Here is a 20,184-nt window from a genome sequence, read left to right as displayed (position 1 = left end):
AAACTATAATTACTGATTTAGTTTGGTTTTGACAAAAAAATAGAAGTCAAATGGTTTAAAAACCGAACCGGACTGTATATGGTTTGGTTTGGTTTGATTTTGAGCTTTTATAAACCGGTCTAAACCAAATCGGACCGTTTATGTGTATATTTATTTATTTATATTGTATTTTACATGTGTAATACTCTAATTAGTTAATAATTATATATGAATATTTGAATTGAGCTATATTAGTTAATGAAATATAAAGTTTTATGACATTTTGAGCTTTAGGATGGTTTCGTACTCTAGAAAATGAATTATGTATGAAGCATGTTGTGAATTTATTAGTTACAGTTGGGTTAACAATGTTGAAAAAATGCAAAAAGAAAGAGAATTGGACTTAGGCCCAAACTAGCCGAATCAAACCAAACCATCTTAAATTAGTTTGGTTTGGTTCGATTTCCTTTATAACTTTTATCCAAAACGAACCGAACTAAACTGTCATATTGTAATTAATTCAGCCGTGATTTTAAAGTGAAACCGATCTAATCCGGATTGTGCCCACCCCTACTTTCAGCAAGTGTATGTGCCTGCAGGAGGCAAGGCAAGCAACTGCCTTTGATAGGTTGAGTGAAAGCGAGGACCTTCGGTAAGTTAGTAGATACTGAAGGCCTTCAGCAAAATTACTGAGCCGTGATGACAAAAAGTCTGGAAATAAACCTCTTGGTCATAGTTGACCTTTTTATGTTGTATTCAAAAAGATTATAAGCTATATATTTACTTCCGGATTTAATTAAACTAATCCAAAACAAAACATAAGTGTTGGTAAAAAAATAATAATAATTAACTGCCCTATTCCTAATTATAATGTGGTGGTAATTAAGCTGGTTGTTAAAAACTTCATCATATAAGCTAAAAATATATGATCTTCCAAATTGGGCTGGTTGAAGGCAATTGAAAACCACTCCATGAACAATATACATGAAGTGGTGGATTTTCTTCTGCTGTACATCAAAACTAGTCTAAATGATCGAAAGCTAGGAAGAAAAACAGCTGAAAGAAGGTCCTTGGTCATGTAAACATCTGCAGAATCAAACACTAGACATAAGTATCTTCAGTCTTCGATCAAGATGATGCCATTCTGTGCCCAAACACGAACCACTTCATATTTGGTGTTATACAGACGACCTGAAGGTTCGTAATAGTACTGCCATCACAAATTCAATAGTCAGCAATTTGAATACTCAATCAATATTCAGCTAAGAACACATAAATAAAGCCTACCAAAAAAGAAGACAAGCTACATCTTATCAAAGGAAATGTAAGAAATAAATTTAGACATATACAAGGGGATTGGAGGAGATATATATGGTCATATGAGAAGAAATTCTTGCATACCACGTGTGTTTACACGCCTCTTTTCTGATTACGTGGTTAACACGTTAGGGCATAACTATAAAAAGAACGTTATATACACTAATTGTATGCAAGAATATTTTCCCCACAACTAACTACAAAAATTCCCTTCACAACCCTTTAGTTTAAAAAAACTCCCTTCACGATCCTTTAATTTCAAAAAAATTCCCTTCACAATCTTTTAGTGTCTCAAACTACATTCACAACATCTTTTAATTTCAGAAAATACCCTTCATAAAATCTTTTAATTTAGAAAATTCCCTTCACAATCCTTTAATTTTTGATACAAAAACATCAGATCCACAAACAAATCACTTTTGTTGGTCTTGTAATTTCGACAACAAAAAAAGGGTATTGGACCTCCCAAACGTTGTACTTGTTTTGTTTAGCAATGCATGCAAATGATTTTCAACAAGAAAAATAATCCAACAACATAAACTATCCGATCTGTGAATTCCACTACCGATTCATATCTGGTTGGTGATCCTTTTATTTTAAAATTATTTTTAATCTTAATTATCCGAAGAAAAAAAAAATTATCACATAAACAAAAACACCAAAACAACAATGGAAAAAAAAGAAGGTATATGGAGACATGGTTACTCTGTAGAGCCTGCTAGTGGGCATCCGTCGCTCTTCGACCACCCATCCTGGAAGAAGCCAGCTATACCGGCCAGATGTATAGTCAAAGAAGGTGGATGTGGCATCGGGCTGCCTCCACCTGCGGCGCGCCCGTGCCTGGACGTTCTCCACTGTCACCATTGAGAATGGCGACATGCCAGGCTGCTCATGAACAGGAGCAGCTTCATTAGCTCTCTGCGGATTATTGTTGTTCATGTTTTGTTTTTGTCTAAGGTTTGAAGGTTGAGAAGTTGCAGGCGGCTTACAGTACGCGAGGTGATGCTTCTGAGCAGCTCAACTCTCCTATATATATATATATATGTACATCCCATAATAATTTGATTTAGTTTGATACAATGATATATGCATGTATACTTAATGGATGACTCAAAGAAAGTTTTGTGCTTGATATTTCATAAGACATGGTACCGGTTTCCACATTTGAATATACTTGAGAAATATAGGAAAAGGCATTTTTAATCCAAAATAGGTTTTTCGTGGGGGGTCAGGATTCATATGGGTTATTATTAGAAAAGAGAAAACCGTAAGGCCAAATTGTTAAAAAACCAAAACTTAGTGGGTACTCGTGCAAAAGTTATAGATACAATGTACAAATTTAAAGCATACCAAAATTAAGGATAATCATCCAAAAATGTTTACAAATAATAATACTACCAAAACGGACAAAATCCAGAGTAAGGGAAGACCATAAATGACTAGACACCTCACTTTTCATCTTTTTTCCTTTCACACTGAACATGCACACACACACACACACTTACATAAACAACCTGTCCTTGTTCATGCAATGGAAGAGTGTTTAAATATAGGACAAATAAATTTGGGAGGCCAAACTGCTTACCAATTATGACATAAGAGAAAGATAAACACATATTAATTTTCTTAGTTATAATAAAACCATTTGGATTATATTCTAATTGTGATATATACCATTTATATATGTATGTCCCGTCTCCATATTGCTGATGTGATATATATACTTTATTAACATTGAGTACAAGCGAGAGTCTAAATTAGAGGGCATGAGATTTCTCACAAACACATACAAATGATGTCATGGGGTTTGAGCCTGAGAGCCCTCTTGTTTGTAAGTCAAGATCTTTTTCTACTGGACTAGACGCCATTGACATTAATTAATAAACCAATGTTAAACAATTCATTCAAATGGAAAATTAAATTTCATGGAACCAACTTAGATGAGGAGCTAGCATAGTACTCCGGGTCAGAAAGCCAGGGCTTAGCCAAATTGTGGTAGGAATTGAAAATTTAACTTCAACTATGTGTAAATTCTTGTGTCGAAATGTCTATATACCAACACTGGGAAAGACCAAAGAAAGCATAGGCATTCAAGACGTGTGCAGAACCCAAACTATAAGTAAATATAGATCAAACCAAGTGATGAAAACGGCAATTCAATAACTTTAATTTTTTTTTTTTAACATGTCTAATCCAAGAACAATATACATCGACTGGTGGATTTACTTTTGCTATATCAAAGATGAACAAAAGCTAAGAAAAACAGCTGAAAAGGGTAGCTTTCCTCTCCCTTCGTCTTGCTAGTTCTTCTATTTTGTGTACCGTCGTTGACAATGGCGACATGCCACGAGCAGCTTCACTAGCTTGCTGAAGATTCTCTGTGACTTCAAGTTTTTTCCTTCTTTTGGTAATATGTTTGTAGTGTCTCCTGGTGGGCATCCGTCGCTCTTCGACCACCCATCCCAGAAGAAGCCAACTAGCTATACCCCACGGGATGTATAGTAGAACAAGGTGGATGTGGCTGCCTCCACCTGCGGCGTGCCCGATCTTGGACTATCTCCACGACATGCCATGATGCTGAACAGGAGCAGCTTCATTAGCTTGCTGTGGATTATTGCTGTCCATGATTTCGGTCCTTCGGATTTTCGTTTGGTGTTTTGTTTGTCTGAGGTTTGAAAGTTGAGTTGCAGCAGGCAGCTTATTATTGTTCATGAAAATAATTACCGGGTTCTTATAATCGTCAATTAAGGTGATGCCCTGATCTTGCCAAGCATGAATCATCACTTGATCATGTTTGGTATTGCAGATACGATCACCTGAAGGGTAATGCTGCCATCACAAATTCAATACTGGGTTAAGAACACATAAATATATGAAGCTTTCCGAAAACAAAATAGACTAAAATCTTAATTAGAAATTTACCGAATATTGACTTTGTGATTGTGGAGTCCTCTTCTCAGCAAGCCAACCATTCAAAAGCCACCGATGACCGGTAGAGATTCTTCTCCCCGACCTTCTCAGTTTAGCTCTTCTGAGTAACGCATGGCATTCCTTATGGCCAACAATGTCCCTGCTGCTGAGCAGGGATGCACCCTTCATCTCAATTTTCACGCCTTCAAAGATATGTAACCTTGTGGTTTCTTTTATAATGTAAAGCTTTGTACTAAAATGACCATTTTGCCCCAGTTCGTGAAAGATTGACATATGGCAAACATGCAAGATGGTAACCTTATTATCACGAAAAATGACCATTTTGCCCTAATTTGTGAAAGATTGATGACATATGGAAGACATGCAATATGGTAACCTGTGCATTTGCATATTAGACACTTTTACGATAAAATGACAATTTTGCCCCATTTTGTGAAAGATTTAACATACGGAAGACATGAAATATGGTAACCTCGTTATCATTTAGATAAAATTCAAGTTGTGCATTTGCATATTACATATTTGTACAAAAAATGACCATTTTACCCAAATTTGTGAAAGTCATGCAATATGGTAATCCTTTAATTTTGTCATCCAGATAAAAATTCACGCCGTTAGCTTGCAACTAGAATGAATAGTTCTGGTGAACATGGGCACTTCGTTAGCTTGCTGAAGATTCTCATGATTTCGATTTCTTTTTGTTTTTTTAATTAGAGATAATCATGAATCCAAAAATGTTTAGAGATAATAGCACTGCCATAAATGGACAAAATCCAATTTAGATTTTGATTGTCACGATATTTAAACATGTTTTGACAATAACGTTCATTAATTGTCTTCACACCTCACGTTTTACCTGTTTTTCTTTCACACTTAACACGCACACACTCTGACATTAACAATCTGTATTTGTACATGCACTAGAAGGGTGTTTAACTAGTTACCCATATAGAGGACGAATAGATTTAGGAAGCCGAACAACTTACCAATAATGTCATAATAAGAGAAGGATAAACACATATTTTATTTTCTATAATAAAAAGGTGATGATTTTGGCATCCCAATCACTCTTACGTTACCTCATGCGTAATCGAAGAGTATGGGAGGTGAAATTTGTAGTGCCAAAATCATCTCTCTGATAAAACCATTTGGATTATTTGGCATTTCAAAACAACAAATATTTACAATTTTATTTGCTACAAATGAGTTTTTGCAACACTTAAAATTACCATCAGTCACTAAATCCCACACATCTAATTAACATTAATATTCGAAATGGAAAATTAAAAATTTTTCATGCAACCAGCTTAGACGAGGGGATGACCTCATCAACAAAAGCATAGTAGTCGGGGTCAGAAAGCCAGAGCTTAGCCAAATGAATGTGAGAAGTGCATTGCCTGTGGACTTGTTCAACATCCCAAATGGTAGATTCAGCTCTCCTTGGATGAATAATGTTGTCCATCGGCTTCTCTTCTTCCGCACTGCCAATTCTTGACTCATCCCACTGCTTTACCAGAACTTGAGTCATGTAGTGCAATGGCTGCCCATAAAACTGCTTCATGGAATTTGCTAGTGCCCACCACGTGACGAAGACGGCGTCCTTCCGGCGATTCTTCGGGATCGGAATATGCTTCATCTGTTCTTGATAATGTTTTGCAATCTTCAGCACAACTTCTGCACTACAAAATCCTTCTTGTTGGTTCATAGTAGTGGAGAGAAATTTAAACTGAAAAAAACTATATCAGAAGTGAGCGTACATGGATGTATTGCTTGTGTTTTGAGATTTATTTATACGATGATTTAATTTATTCTTTTCTATATTCTTTTGGTTTATCAAAATGGACTTTATATTTATTATTATAAAGTTTTTTTTTTTGGGTGGTAGGTGATAATATAATATAAGGTTAAAACCTAACACCCTATGGCTTTTTAAAGCAAAAAATAAAATTGGAAAATAATAAAATACATAAATACTTTTGTAAATGAGGTGGCATTTGCATTTTCCTGCAAGTGACAGCCTCAGCTCAATACATTTTGTTGCAGAGCTAAAGAAAAATATAGTTCATGTTGCTCCCATAGAACCTAACCCAGATAAATCTTTTTATATATATTTTGTGTTAATATTATATATATATATATATATATAATGTGGTAAAGCCAAAAGTAACCTAAAAATAGGGAAATTAATGATATATATTATTATATAGAATACATGAAAGGAGAGATAATGTTTCAGAAATACTAGATATCAAATGGAAATTAGCATATTGGAACCTGGATCCTCCTTCAATGCCCTTGCACTCCCACATCTTCCTTCATTGCTTTTTTCCTTATTTTTTCTCTTACTTTTAGATCCTTCCTTTGCAATTCGTTTTCCCCATCTTTTTATCAATGATGTTTGAACCTTAAAATGTTCACTTAGATCGTCGGATTCCGTCTCTGAATCAGACACCAGTAAGTGTTGGTAGTGTAGAGGACGCCGCTGCCGCAACATCTTAAAAATCAGGGAGAGGAGAGTCAAGGGTGGGCGGAAGGGTTTTACTTTTACAAGATGTTTGCCATTTATTTGAATACAATTTTGTTCTAGTGTTTACCTATCACGTGTTGCTCATGTAATAAGACTATTGTCAGAGGATGACAATGTATACGTATTTGTCTTTGTCCTCATTAAAGGCTTTTTTCCAAACTAGCTAGCCCACAAATTGTTTCATCAATGGTAAGTTTTACAAGAACTAGTATGCATATGCAAATGAAAGGAAGCTATGAACCTGGTGGATTCTATTTATTAGCGTACTTGTTCAGACATTTGTGTGTACAAAATGACCATTTTACCCCAACATGTGAATGAGTGACAAATGGGAAACATGCAATATGTAATTTTTGTTATTATCTAGACAAAATCCAAGGTGTGTACTTGCATATCTGCCATTTGTGAAGTTTTATTCAAGGAATTAGTTGGCAATTAACGCAGTTAAAGAGCTTTGATACTTAATGCAACCAATATTTATTTTTTTGTTAATATTCAAGTAAAAACAAACTAAATGTTGGCATGCAAGCAGTTGGAGAGTTGAATAAGAATAGCATTTCCATTGAATCAATCCCCACAGGTGTTAAAGCCTGGGCTGAAGATCTAAAGATCTAGCAGCCCAAAATGAAAAGTTTCGAATCCCATAATTTTTATTTAATTTGTATATAAAATACCAATGGAGCCCTTGAGCAGGTGTCTTGCAGTCTTGGTATGCTAATGCCTGCCCATCCGTGTGTTCTTGGACGTAGCGGTCAGCCTCTTGCTCTTGCTTTTTTATTTAGTATTTTTCTTTCTTTTTGGAATATCAGCCTCTTGTTGTGTGAAAACCGCGTCATTGATTTTTACCACTCAAACGCAGCACTTTAATGATTTTTTCCAGACAACAAAAAAGGCAAAGCAAAAAAGACCACCAAAATCAATGTGCGCAATTGCCGCCCAATCTTTTAGACAATTATATGTTTTTTGGTCGACAGCGAATGAAAAAGGAACACGGTTGCCACTCGGGCAAGGCAAGGTCAAAAGGTTTGGGTCCCCATTCGCACTTGGAACATCGAGAATCAGAAGATGCTTTTGCTTTTGCTCACTGTGAGCTCGTGACGCATCGGATGCCAGTCTGCCATGGTCCTACCGTTTTTCTGATTGCAACGCGTCGTCATAAATGTCCTAATAAACACGTGCACATTTAGTGACACGGTCTCCACTGCTCCAAGTTAAAAGAAAAGACGCAAGAAATTTATTTTAATATTTTTCAGTAAATAAAATTCCTTGAATGATTAGTGATATTATAAAACATTTCGTCATGCTAAGATAACATGGTATTAGGTTAAAATACAGTCTTTAACTTATTTTATTATGAACTAAACTGTTTTGAATCATAGAGTAACGGCTAGTTTTGTCCATAGCCAAGTGCCAAAGATGAGTTGGCATACCCAACGCCAAAAATTTACATTTCAATGTAGCAACAACATAGATGCTTCTCTATGCATAGAAACCTTAGCTTTTTTGAAACATTATGAGCTCTTTCAAAAAGGTTTATAGAACTAGAAAATAGGCAAGTTAACTAGTATAGCCATTCAAGTTTTGGAGAAAAATAACTTACTGATAATGACTTTGTCGTACTTCTTTCTTTACGTAATTAATTACGTGAACATAAAGATGAAGATTTGTGGCCGTTTTAAGTAAGTTATTTTTAAGTTTTTACAACTACTTTATTTTCAGTTTTTGATGGATAATTAAGAAGACTAAGTTCATTGTAATAAATAGCATATCTTTTTTTTGGGGAGAGAAAATAGCATATCTTCTTAAACAAGAAAACAACAACAGAATTTAACTGTAAATAGGCAATCTCTGTCAAATTGTTAATTGACCAACTACATGTCCGAATCCCATTGGTCCCTTATTCTCCTATTTCCTCCTCAATTCCTTCCAATTTTCCACTATAAGTACTTGACCCCAACTCCCATTCCCACAAAGGCAAAACAAAACACAATGGCCACCACAAAGCTCCTCCTCTCCCTCCTCCTCGTCATCCAGCTCGCCGCCACGGCCTTCGCCATCGGCGTAAACTACGGCACCCTTGCCGACAACCTCCCCCCACCGGCCCAAGTCGCCAACTTCCTCAAAACCCAAACCAACATCGACAAGGTCAAGATCTTCGACGCCAACCCGGACATCATCAAGGCCTTCGCCAACACCAACATCTCCTTAACCATCACCATCCCCAACGGGGATATCCCGAGCCTCACGAAACTACGTACCGCACGCCGGTGGGTCGTGGACCATGTCAAGCCGTTTTATCCCCAGACAAAAATCAACTACATCGCCATGGGCAACGAGGTCCTCCACTGGGGAGACGACAACCTTAAAAACAGCCTCGTCCCCGCCATGAGGACCTTCCACAACGCTCTGGTCCGCGAGGGCATCAAGGACGTCAAAGTCTCCACCCCTCACTCGCTCGGGATCATGCTGTCGTCTGAACCGCCGAGCCAGGGCCGGTTCAGACCGGAGGTTATCCCGCTTCTGACCCCCATGCTCCAGTTCTTGCGCCAGACCAAAGGTCCGTTTATGGTCAACCCGTACCCGTATTTCGGGTGGTCGCCGGAAAAGGAAAACTTCGCTCTCTTCAAACCCAACAAGGGCGTGCACGACCAGTTCACTGGCAAGTCTTACACGAACATGTTCGACGGGTTGATGGACGCGGTTTACTCCGCGGCCAAGGCGGTCGGGTTCGGTGACGTCGACTTGGTGGCGGCCGAGACCGGTTGGCCTTCGTCTTGCGAGTTCCCGGTCTGCTCGGTTCAGAACGCCGTGGATTACAACGGGCACTTGATCAAGCATGTGGAGTCTGGCAAGGGCACGCCGTTGATGCCGAACCGGAAGTTCGACACTTACATCTTTGCCTTGTTCAATGAGAACCAGAAACCCGGTCCGCTCGCGGAGAAGAACTGGGGGCTGTTTAAACCGGACATGACTCCGGTTTACAATGCAGGGGTTATGCGGAACCAACAGGTTGGTTAACGTAATTAATTTTCGGTGGCTTTGGTGTTTCTTGTCTCATCATGTTGTCTATAATATTAAATTGCTAAATTCTATACCTTTTCAAACTTTTTTAAATGTTGGGCACATGCCCCTTAGATTACGTCTAATTTTCTAGATTCGTCGTTTTGTTTATTATATTAAAATTTAATAAACAAATCTTCAAAGCCGGTTCATCGATTTGGGAACTTCTAGGTAGAAATAAAAATTGAGGTCTTTTAGGAGTGACGGAGCTAATTTCATGTGGGGAGCTTTCCGAAAAATATATATATAAATTCAAACTCAAAATATTAATATTTTACAAAACAACCAAAAATATATATTACATATATAATATATATTTTTTAAACTTTTACTTTTTTCAAGACCACACAAATCATAGGTGGACAAAAATTAATCAAAATAAGAGAGAGATTAACAAACCTTAATTAAGTGAATCAACCCAAATTGAAAGTTAGTAATATATTATATTATATGGAGAATAAGAGAATAAAGAAAAGTCACAAAAATGGTATCCAATGTGGTTATAAGAGCAAGGAAAATAGGTGAAAATAACTCTTGAATTTTAAGAATTTGCGTAAAAATAGTAATAATATGTATACTAAATTTGTAGAAAATTGATCTAAAACAAGAAAAATACGTAGAATTGAAGAGGAGGCTCTTGTTGGCAAATTAAGAGTTTCACAAAATATTTATAACAAAAACGGGTGGGTTGAGGTTGAGTTGAGACCACATTAGTCTCTTAATAGCTTCGTCCTTGCGTTTACATTCCACACTTAGCTGATTTATGCAAAAATAAAAAAAAGGAATTCCAAATTTAGGTGTTAAAATCTTGGGTTCGAGTTTTAGCAACCGTATTGTGTGTACGTGAGTTTAGTATATTATCGCATATTTCAATATAACAAATTTTAAATAAATAAAATAAAATAAAATGGAGCTACTATATGAAAAACAAAGAAAAATGCCCAAAATTATTTTACAGTAAAGTTCAAAATACACACCTAAAAAACATTTTATGCTTATATAATTGATGGGATAAAAATTTGTATAGGCTTTTTTTGAGTCAGAGAGTTTATAAGTCAGGCTTGCAAATCTAATTGTACAAATATTGGGAAATAGTTTTATTGTGAGAACAATTAATGTTTTATTATTAAACTAAAATGTTGTATGAATAATTAATGTTTAGGGTGGTGCAACACCTGGACCAATGGCAACAACAGTAACACAGCCAGCTACACCAGCCGCCCCAGCTGGACCAGCCAAACCAGCCGCACCAGTTGGACCAGCGAAACCAGCGAAACCAGTTAAAGGAGGCAAGAAGCCCAAACCAGCAACCCCAGCAGCGCCTGTGGCAGCCGGAGGCGGCAAGAAGTGGTGCGTGGCCAAACCAGGAGCAACCAACCAAGCTCTGCAGGCAAACATTGACTACGTCTGCGGCAAGGGTGTTGACTGCAAGCCCATCCAGCCAGGTGGCACCTGCTTCGATAACGATGTTAAGGCCCGTGCCTCTTACCTCATGAATGCCTATTACCAGGCTAACGGCCGTCACGATTTTAACTGTGATTTCTCGAAAACGGGACAGCTTACTTCCGCCGACCCCAGCCACGGCTCTTGTAAATACAACGCTTGAGTAGGGGCATTTTAGGAACCAGAAATATGGTGTTGTTTGATCATTATTTTTCAAACTCTTTTTGGTTTTTATTTTGGGTTTGGGGATGATTTAATGGTGCCTCTGCAAATGAGTAAGATTTATTGTACAAACGATTTGAGAAGGGCTCTGCCAATTGTGTGAGCACTTTCTCAACGTTATCATTGGAAACACAATTTATTTTTTCGGAAAAAGAAAATACAAAGTATAATTTTTTATTTATTTTTATAATGAAATTAGATTGTCAACCAATTAACACATTGTCACAACATGATAATTATAATATGCTTCAGAAATTACCAATAATAACTTTAAAAAATCAAAGAGCTCTGCTACATACTCGGAACAGAATATAATTGACACACTTAAATTAGGTTAATTGATCATGACACGCTTAAATTAAGTTAATTGATCATGACAGTGCACCTGTTCTCTGATACCTAAATTCGAATTCCTCTACTCGTAAGTTTTAAACTATCACACGATTGCTAATGGGCTTGGCTCGCTTGATGGATGAGCTCGAATGTGGAGCTGGGATCGCATGTTGGGCATGTGTTGGAAGGCAAAGATACAGTTTTCTATTAGCTTTGTTTTTGGGCCTGTGTCACAATTGTAAACCCAAAACCAAAAGTAAAAAATAAAAAAGGAAAGGAAAATCAGACCCTTGAGAATTATTAGAAATGATTTATCATAAAAGAGAACACAAACTTAAGGGCCCCCTGATAACAACACTCAACCTGGAGACTGCAGTTCCGTCTCTGTATTTATATCAAGAATAAAAAATCCATTTATATTTTCTGCTTTCCTTTTTATTTTCTATTTTTATGGGCCTTCAAATTTATTCCCTGATGTTGCCCACGTCCAAGACTAACATTGATAGCCGACCTAAAATGTTGCCAGTTGTTTTCTGGTTTGAAATGATGAATTTTTTACTTTTGGTTGGTTTCTTGTGATTCAAGGAGGTGAAGATATAAAATGCTTCTTTGGCAAGTCTCACCAAATCTGAGATGACTTTAACTTTGTTAGGATGTTAACCTCCCCTCATAATTTCTTCAACGGTGCAGGATATTCATAGCTGCTACTTTTTCCTGTGCTGGGAATTATTACAGTTTACCAACACAGTAAAGTGTCTACAAAATCTTATGGTATAATAGAATGTATTGTTTCTTTTACAGACATTAATTTGATCCGAGTAAGCAGTATTATGTACATGATAGAGCGTAAATTCTTACCGTTAACGCAACAAGTTTCTAATTGAAGAATAAACAGTGAAAATTTAGTGGTTTACATGAAGATTTAAAGAATCATCATCACTTTTCAATCCCATGAAATCTCAATGTTTTCCCTTAGAAAAAAGAAAAAAACAGAGTCCTTCCATACCACATGACCTAAAGCTTATTTAGTGAAACGACATCCACACTTCTCTTCTCTCTTTTTTTCTAAAAAGTTTATGCAGCATTGCCAGATAGACTCCCATTCAACTTCTTTTTTTCTTTTTCTTTTTTAATTTTAAAATTTTGTAAATATTTTAAACACGTGATGTACTCTTTGTAAACCTTAGAAGTGACAAATTTCTTTCTCAAAATTAATTTTGCCAGGGCCCCCTCCCTCTTTGCTTGTTGCCCTCTTTCTTCTAAGAGTTATTGCTTTTAGTTGGTCCTCTCACAATCTCTAGTCTAAGCATATCTTTCCCATGAATTGATTGAAGGCAGCGGTGGCTTTGGAAGGAACCCACCTTTAGAATTAGATGGAAGACTTTTGGGTTGTCAAATGATTTGCATATGAGGCAACCATACTTCATCTCACCAATTTAACATTAATCTCTGCAACCAAAGTCTTGCGTTCAATCCCTCCCTCATTATCGCTTGTATGAAAAAAAATAGTGCTAAATAATCTCTTGTCATTACATAGTCCCTACTAAGCATAGCATACGGCTTAATTCCCTCTGCTGCTGACATAAAGTATAACAAGAGGGGCTAATTTCTTAAGATTTGAAGCAAATTGTCATTTACATTGCATTAGCAATCGAGAGATGATCAATTTAGACAAATGGGTGCAATTATGATGGGAGGGGTCTCGAAAAATGTGGTCCCAATCCTCTCATTTAGAGGCTAATTATCATTTTATAAACCCAAAATCTTCTATTTGCACATGTTAGGTTTTGAACTCTGGTAAAGGAGAAAAGATTTAACTGCCTTTTGGTTCAGAAAGAAGTCAGCTGAATCCTAGTAGATCAGTTTGGTGTCTTGCCAAAATCCCTGCCATCTATTTTGGTGAGGCAAATCCTATTTTCATGGACCAACCAACATGACCTATTCCAACTTTGCATGAACACCAACCTGTAATAAGAATATGCACATAAATCATGCATACATGTACATACATGCTCTTAATGCAGCAGCATCATGTATATAGGCTTCAATGGGGGGTCCCCATATAAAGAATCAAAGGTATAGAGATAAGAGGAAAGATGAAGTGGCAACATCATCAGCCATTTTATTATTCTCTTTCATTATATATATTTTTAATTTGCTTGGAATAAAATAAAGGCAATTTAAATTATGAACAATGGTTTAGCTCACCAAAAAGAAAAAAAAACCCCAATACAATAATATACCATCAAAAGCTCTAGACTGGTTTGTTATGATACACAAACAAAACCCACCAAGCAACATCCACCAAAACCCCCCCATTATCCTCCTACAAGCCATGGGAGAGAAAGAGAAGAAGACCAGTAACAAGAACAAGAAGCAGAAACACCAGCACCCAAATGATCAAACCACAAAAACAGCCTCATCAGATTTCTCATTCAAGCCAAGCTCTGAGGTGAAGGGTCTGCGTTTTGGAGGCCAGTTCATTGTAAAATCATTCACAATCAGGCGTGCAAGGCCTTTAGAGCTTCTGCAACTCCTCTCACTTCCACCACCAAACAAACCCAACTCCAACAATAAGCTTCCTTTTCCTTCAACCACAGCTTTTCTTCCCACAAACTTCACAATCTTGGCACACCATGCCTGGCACACCCTCACATTAGGCCTTGGCACCAAGAAATCCAAAGTGGTTCTGTTTGTTTTCGAAACCGAAGCCATGAAGGCTGCCGTAGACCGTGTTTGGCCACCAGAAATTCCTCTTGGGGAAGTGAACAAGAGGCTCATCAGAGGCCTGAATGGCTGTGAGATAGCAAGGTTCAAATTCAGAAAAGGATGCATAACTTTTTATGTGTATGCTGTTAGACAAGTGGGAAGCTTGGGTTTCTCAAGTGCTGATGATCTCAGAACAATTCTGCAGTCTGTTGTGGCGCTTCAAGATTTCTTGGATCACACTGCAATGCTTGCCATGCCCAACCAGAGAACCATTAGCTATGCAAATGTAGCTCCTGTGGCCATGGCTCACTAGAAAATTTCAAAATTTTATTTTTTCTTTATTTTCCATCAACCCTATCATCTTCTATTAGGCTTTTAATTTCCTTAATGGGGTTGACCCTTTTTTTAAAATTTCTTTCTGTTATTATGATGGGAAAATTGGTTTATTTGTTGAAGATCTTGCCTCTGTTTAGTTCTCTTTATTTTCTTTGGAATCAATTGTATTTTAGTATGAATAAGTTGTAGTGTCCTGTCATGTACAGTGAATTGAGCTTCCCTATATGTTAATGTCTCTGCTCACTGTATCGCACATGCTGGCTTCTGGACCAATTCTGAAAGCAGAGAGGTAAGTGACAGATTCTGCACCAGATTTGATTTTACTGACATTAAAAAAACTTCAATTTGTTGGTTCATCAATCCCATCTTTGTAGTTAAATAATTGTTCCTTAATTTAGCTCAAAATGATCATTAGGGAAGGAAATCTGCAGTAAGATTACTGGTTTTATAAATTTACTGAGAGTTTGCATGAACATCAGGGCATTAAATTTTTATATATACTGAGCCCTGACACTGTTCTTTAGTAAATTGTGCCCAGATTTAACCCCCGTGAGAACCAAACATCGAAGATACAAAGCCTTCACCATATTATAATACCAAAATTTTTCTTGAGAGCTTAAAAGGTTCCTCCAAATTAAAATTAAATATTTCATAAACAAGCTGGATAATGTGCATGAATGAGTAATATGGATGTGCATGTGATGACTGATGATGATGGGGATGGTTAGTAAAAGGTCTGTTTGGCATGATGGAAAAAGCAAAGAGAAAATGGGGTGGGGTTGGAATCGAAGGTTGAAGGGCCAATTTCTCCACCTCTTTCCAAAGCTTTACAGTCCACCAAAATGAGAGGAAAAAAGAAAACCCATTCCCCTTTTTTTTCTCTTCTTTTTTGTCAAACATCCATTAATTTCAATTCTTGTGGCTTTAATCATGGCTCTGCCTCGAGAGAAGGCCCATCTCTGTCTCCTCCATTGATGCCAACTTGACTGAGTTGAGATGCTTTATGTATACGATTGTATGTACATGTCTGCGTGGGGTCTAATAACTTAATAAGTGTGCTACAGTGCCTTTGTGTTGGGCTCATAATTAGAGCTCTATGCTGCCACATGCAAACTTTCATTTCATCTACAAAAAAAAGAAGAAACAAATATAGAAAAAAAAGTACCAGTTTCCCAAATTTCTAATGGATGGTTGGTGAAATTGCTGGTGCTGTGTCTGCTAGGTTTAAGATCTAAAACTTCAGAAACGTGAGGATTTTTCTTATTGGTATACCTAAATTAAACCTGAAATGCTTCTTGCTCTCTGTCACGTACAAGTTACAACAACAACCATACAAATAAAAATGTGAAGGAAACCTGAAGAATTGGTAAATGCCAGTTTGTCTACTGATTTTCGTTGAAACAGAGAGGAAAGCAGATCATAAAGCAAGTCCTTGGTTTGCAAAGATAGTCCACAGGCTTCTAAGTCACGACTTACAAATCAGTTAAAAGAGCAACGCAATGAGTAAGTTCACAGTAAAATGCAACACTCTTACCAACCAAGAAAGAAAAGTGAAAAATAAAAGTCACTTCACTTGACATTGAGCTCATAATTTAAGTACACATCACTCACTCGCAAAGGGCTTGCACCTCTCAAGTGACTAAAATCGTTTATTCTTGCATATTAGATTTTGTGTTCGATTATCCCGTCTCTCGATATCCCGAGAATGCTTTATGTATTGGGCTGAATCTGCAACCCTAGCATCAACGAAAACCATCCAAGAAAAATTGGGCTTATTTCGATTCCGACCCAAAAACGAAACCGAAAGCCTGCTTTGTGAATGTTATATTTGTTGGTCCCATTCCCCTAATTTGCTTCCATTGACTCCTTGATCGTTTACCGAACTGAAAGAGAGAGAAAAAAGATATCAAATTTTTATTAGAATAAAAAAATTCATCGCCCACCGTGGGGCTCGAACCCACGACCACAAGGTTAAGAGCCTTGCGCTCTACCAACTGAGCTAGACGGGCTTGTTGACTGTTGTGTTCACAAATCTTTATATAACAGTTTTATTTCAATATTTTCTTTCCTCAACGTTATATTGGCAGAGTCTGCTGGTGCAGGGACGCTTTGGTTTTTCTTAAATCTCAAGAAGAGGAAGAGCAGCCACCGTCTCCACTTTGGACCTGCAAATTTAAGAAAATGGAGTTTGTAATTGTATGGACGATGTTGGAACTCCTGTTCGCCCTCATTCTCATCGTAGCATTAGGTTTTGTTTCTGCAGTCTTCTTCGAAGCTTATCGAAGAAAAAACAACCACGCGTACGTTCTACCAATCCCCTTACTCAATTATCTTCTTCTCAATCACTTAAAAAGATTGTCCTTTTAGCTTATCTTTTTATATGTGTAATTGTATTTTGATAGGCACGTTGAAGCTCCCGCGATCTTCGAGGACCCGAAATCGTTGAAACAGGTACATATTTTGGATTGCAGTGATCTGTTTGGTTTTGGGTTGAAGATTTGTTTTTTTTTTTTCCATGCATCAATTAGGGTTTGTGGATGTTGATCAGAAATTAGTTGTAGTATTCGCATAATTTTGCAAAATTGTGTTTTTGGTTCTAATGGCTATGTAAGTCAACCCTGTGATTTCCAATGGGAATGGCTTTTTGAGTTTATACTGACTCATCTGGAAGCATTGTTTCTAGGTTCGTTGCCCTTCGATTTTTGATCCGGCTGAAAAGTATATATCTTTGATAGTCCCTGCATTCAATGAGGAGCTTAGGCTTCCTGGAGCCCTTGAGGAAACCATGAAGTAAGTTGAAGCTTAGCTAACTGCATTTCACTTCCACTTCAAAATGTATTATGATTTGATTTTTTCTCCTAATCTGCACCATCCCATTTGGTGTTCAATAGTGGTGGGTTTTTGATAGAGTCATGATATTATATCATAATGACATTCATATGTTACTTTGTAGTTATCTTCAACAACGTGCCGCAAAGGATAAATCGTTTTCTTATGAGGTACTCTTTTGTTTCTTTCATTTGCTAGATCACCTGAATTTGTCTTATTGACAGCTGTTATGCTACATGCTAGCTGATAGAGTAATGATATGATGAACTTAGATAATTTGCTTCCCAGCAAGTGCCTAGATATTTGTTTGACAAAACAAAAAAGAAGTACCTAAATATTTAAACCTTCGTGCATAAACAGCTGTTGAGTAATAAGGCCATAATAGTTGCTAACTAGAAAACAGTTAACAAGATAGTCCGTGTCTGGCTCTTTCCGCATCTCCATTGCTTTACTTCAGAAATATTTTTGTGGGCAGGTGGTGATTGTTGATGATGGAAGTGTTGATGAGACAAAAAGAGTAGCATTTGAATTTGTAAAGAAATACTCTGTGGATAATGTGAGGGTTATCCTTCTTGGTAAAAATCATGGAAAGGGAGAAGCTATCAGAAAAGTGAGTCTAATCTGAACCAGTCCCTTGTAATTATATTCTGATGTTATTGAAGGCTCCATCTTTTCTCTCTTATGCATGACGATAATTGATTGAAGCTTTTACCTCTGTGAAAGCATTGTAAAACAGGGAATGCTTCATTCACGGGGTGAGCTACTTTTAATGCTGGATGCTGATGGAGCAACCAAGGTTAATGATGCAGAAAAACTTGAAAACCAGGTTTGAATCAACAGTGAGCATACATCTATACACAATTTGGTTCCAAGTTTTGGGGAAATTCTAACTGATCTTTGAAAAACTATGTTGTATTTTGCATCCCAGATCCATGCAGCTGCCAAAGAGGAATTTAAGTTTGGGGACTCACCTGCTAGTAATTCAAGTTTTAGAATATCTGATATCCCAATTGCTGCATTTGGTTCTCGTGCTCATCTTGAGGAGAAAGCCCTGGCTACAGTTGAGTCTTGCTAATGCTGCTTGCAGCTATGTCATATGTGTATTTTAATTTTTGTTACCATTACTTTTTTAAAGTATTTTAATTTTTGTTACCCTTACTTTTTAAAAGTATTTTAATTGAACCAGTTGACTAATGTTTCAGAGGAAGTGGCACCGCAATTTCTTGATGAAAGGTTTCCATCTTGTGGTTCTTTTGGCTGCTGGTCCCGGAATTCGTGATACACAAGTATTATTTTTTCTTCTGTTTTTTCACTTGTATTGTTTATTCTTTCAGTTTGAAAATAGCAAACATGATAGTACTTTCTGCAAATTGTACCAAATCTTAAGTGAAGGCACTTAACTGTTATCCTGACGTGGTATTCTTCATGCATTGCAGTGTGGTTTTAAGATGTTCACCAGGGCTGCTGCAAGAAAGCTTTTCACTAACATCCGTTTGAACAGGTAAATCCATTTTAGATTGTATAGATAGCATTCTGTTTGAACAGGTAACTGCACTTCAAATAGCAATTTGCTATAGTTTATGCTTACCTCTGTTGCTTTGTAACGAGAATACAAGCATCTTTTTACTGCTTCCCTGTTATCCTTCATTGAGTGCCTTGTAGCTTTTGCGGTTGAGATTCTGATATGTATATCAATTTGATGTTTTGGAACAAATAATTTTTATGTTGGCAAAGAGGCTTGGAATGATGACCAAATGTTGGTTTTCTGCAGGTGGTGCTTTGATGTTGAGCTGGTTTACCTATGCAAATGGTTCAGAATTCGAATGATTGAGATATCTGTAAACTGGTCTGAAATTCCTGGATCAAAGGTGAATCCGTTAAGCATTCCAAATATGCTTTGGGAGCTTGTGCTCATGTCTGTTGGATATAGAACCGGTATGTGGCAAATTCGTAGCTGATTGTGCACACGTCTTATTTATCATAGCCAGTGGAAAGCAAACATTCCGTATTAGACAACCACAGGGCGTCTGGTTCTCCTTCCGAAGCATTTGCAGAGAGCAAATATAGAGGATTTTTATGTTCAAAGTCTTTTTAGGCAAAGCTGATGATCTAACAATGGGATTTTAGTATGTAAAATGAATCATTTTGGGGGGCTACTGCTTTGTTTTTTCTCATAATATTTTTTCAGATTTGACTTCCGGAGAGCATCACTTTTTCAAGGAGTGCTCATGACTGTAAACTTAAAGTTATACGTTTAAGAACAACTGGAGTACATGTTAACAATATATTACTTTCGCCACTATGAAAGATCATGACTGAACTTTCTGAAATCAGGCTTCGCCGCTGAATAATAATAATTATATAAAACGGAAAAAAAGAAAGAAAAGAAGACTAACTTTTGCTTCTTGTTCTAAGAGCATCTCCACCCACAAGGGCTAAGTTTAAGGCAAGGGCAAGCAAGGGCTGCCACTATTCATGTGAATAGTGTCAGCCTTTGC

At 37.1% G+C, this 20,184-nt stretch overlaps 4 protein-coding genes and 1 non-coding gene across 5 annotated transcripts; 3 read left to right on the top strand and 2 right to left on the bottom strand.

The window, feature by feature from the left end:
- Positions 1-5,449: 5,449 nt before the first annotated feature.
- On the bottom strand, positions 5,450-6,744 carry LOC117619876 (protein RDM1-like). The gene is made up of 2 exons (XM_034349934.1): positions 6,502-6,744; positions 5,450-5,901 (listed from the first exon to the last, which is right to left on the bottom strand). Exons 1-2 carry the CDS (start codon positions 6,719-6,721, stop codon positions 5,522-5,524), a joined length of 600 nt encoding a protein of 199 aa, XP_034205825.1. The 5' UTR covers positions 6,722-6,744; the 3' UTR covers positions 5,450-5,521.
- A 1,940-nt stretch (positions 6,745-8,684) lies between these two features.
- LOC117617686 (glucan endo-1,3-beta-glucosidase-like) lies at positions 8,685-11,660 on the top strand. Its single transcript, XM_034347170.1, has 2 exons — positions 8,685-9,763; positions 10,977-11,660. The coding sequence occupies exons 1-2, from the start codon at positions 8,744-8,746 to the stop codon at positions 11,418-11,420; spliced, it is 1,464 nt and encodes a 487-aa protein (XP_034203061.1). The 5' UTR covers positions 8,685-8,743; the 3' UTR covers positions 11,421-11,660.
- A 2,324-nt stretch (positions 11,661-13,984) lies between these two features.
- On the top strand, positions 13,985-15,110 carry LOC117619311. The gene has a single exon (XM_034349233.1). The coding sequence runs from the start codon at positions 14,082-14,084 to the stop codon at positions 14,832-14,834; it is 753 nt and encodes a 250-aa protein (XP_034205124.1). The 5' UTR covers positions 13,985-14,081; the 3' UTR covers positions 14,835-15,110.
- Positions 15,111-16,793: 1,683 nt separating this feature from the next.
- TRNAK-CUU lies at positions 16,794-16,866 on the bottom strand. The gene has a single exon. It is a non-coding gene; the product is annotated as a tRNA-Lys (tRNA).
- A 64-nt stretch (positions 16,867-16,930) lies between these two features.
- LOC117618592 (dolichyl-phosphate beta-glucosyltransferase) lies at positions 16,931-19,993 on the top strand. Its single transcript, XM_034348231.1, has 10 exons — positions 16,931-17,157; positions 17,260-17,308; positions 17,541-17,647; positions 17,811-17,856; positions 18,162-18,296; positions 18,423-18,512; positions 18,615-18,746; positions 18,889-18,972; positions 19,123-19,187; positions 19,458-19,993. Exons 1-10 carry the CDS (start codon positions 17,039-17,041, stop codon positions 19,642-19,644), a joined length of 1,014 nt encoding a protein of 337 aa, XP_034204122.1. The 5' UTR covers positions 16,931-17,038; the 3' UTR covers positions 19,645-19,993.
- Positions 19,994-20,184: the final 191 nt, after the last annotated feature.

This window comes from Prunus dulcis, chromosome 2 (assembly GCF_902201215.1).
Source record: "Prunus dulcis chromosome 2, ALMONDv2, whole genome shotgun sequence".
In the NCBI taxonomy this organism is placed as follows: Eukaryota; Viridiplantae; Streptophyta; class Magnoliopsida; order Rosales; family Rosaceae; genus Prunus; species Prunus dulcis.
The sequence above is the reverse complement of the archived record's forward strand: the minus strand, read 5'-3'. Positions and strand labels throughout refer to the sequence as shown.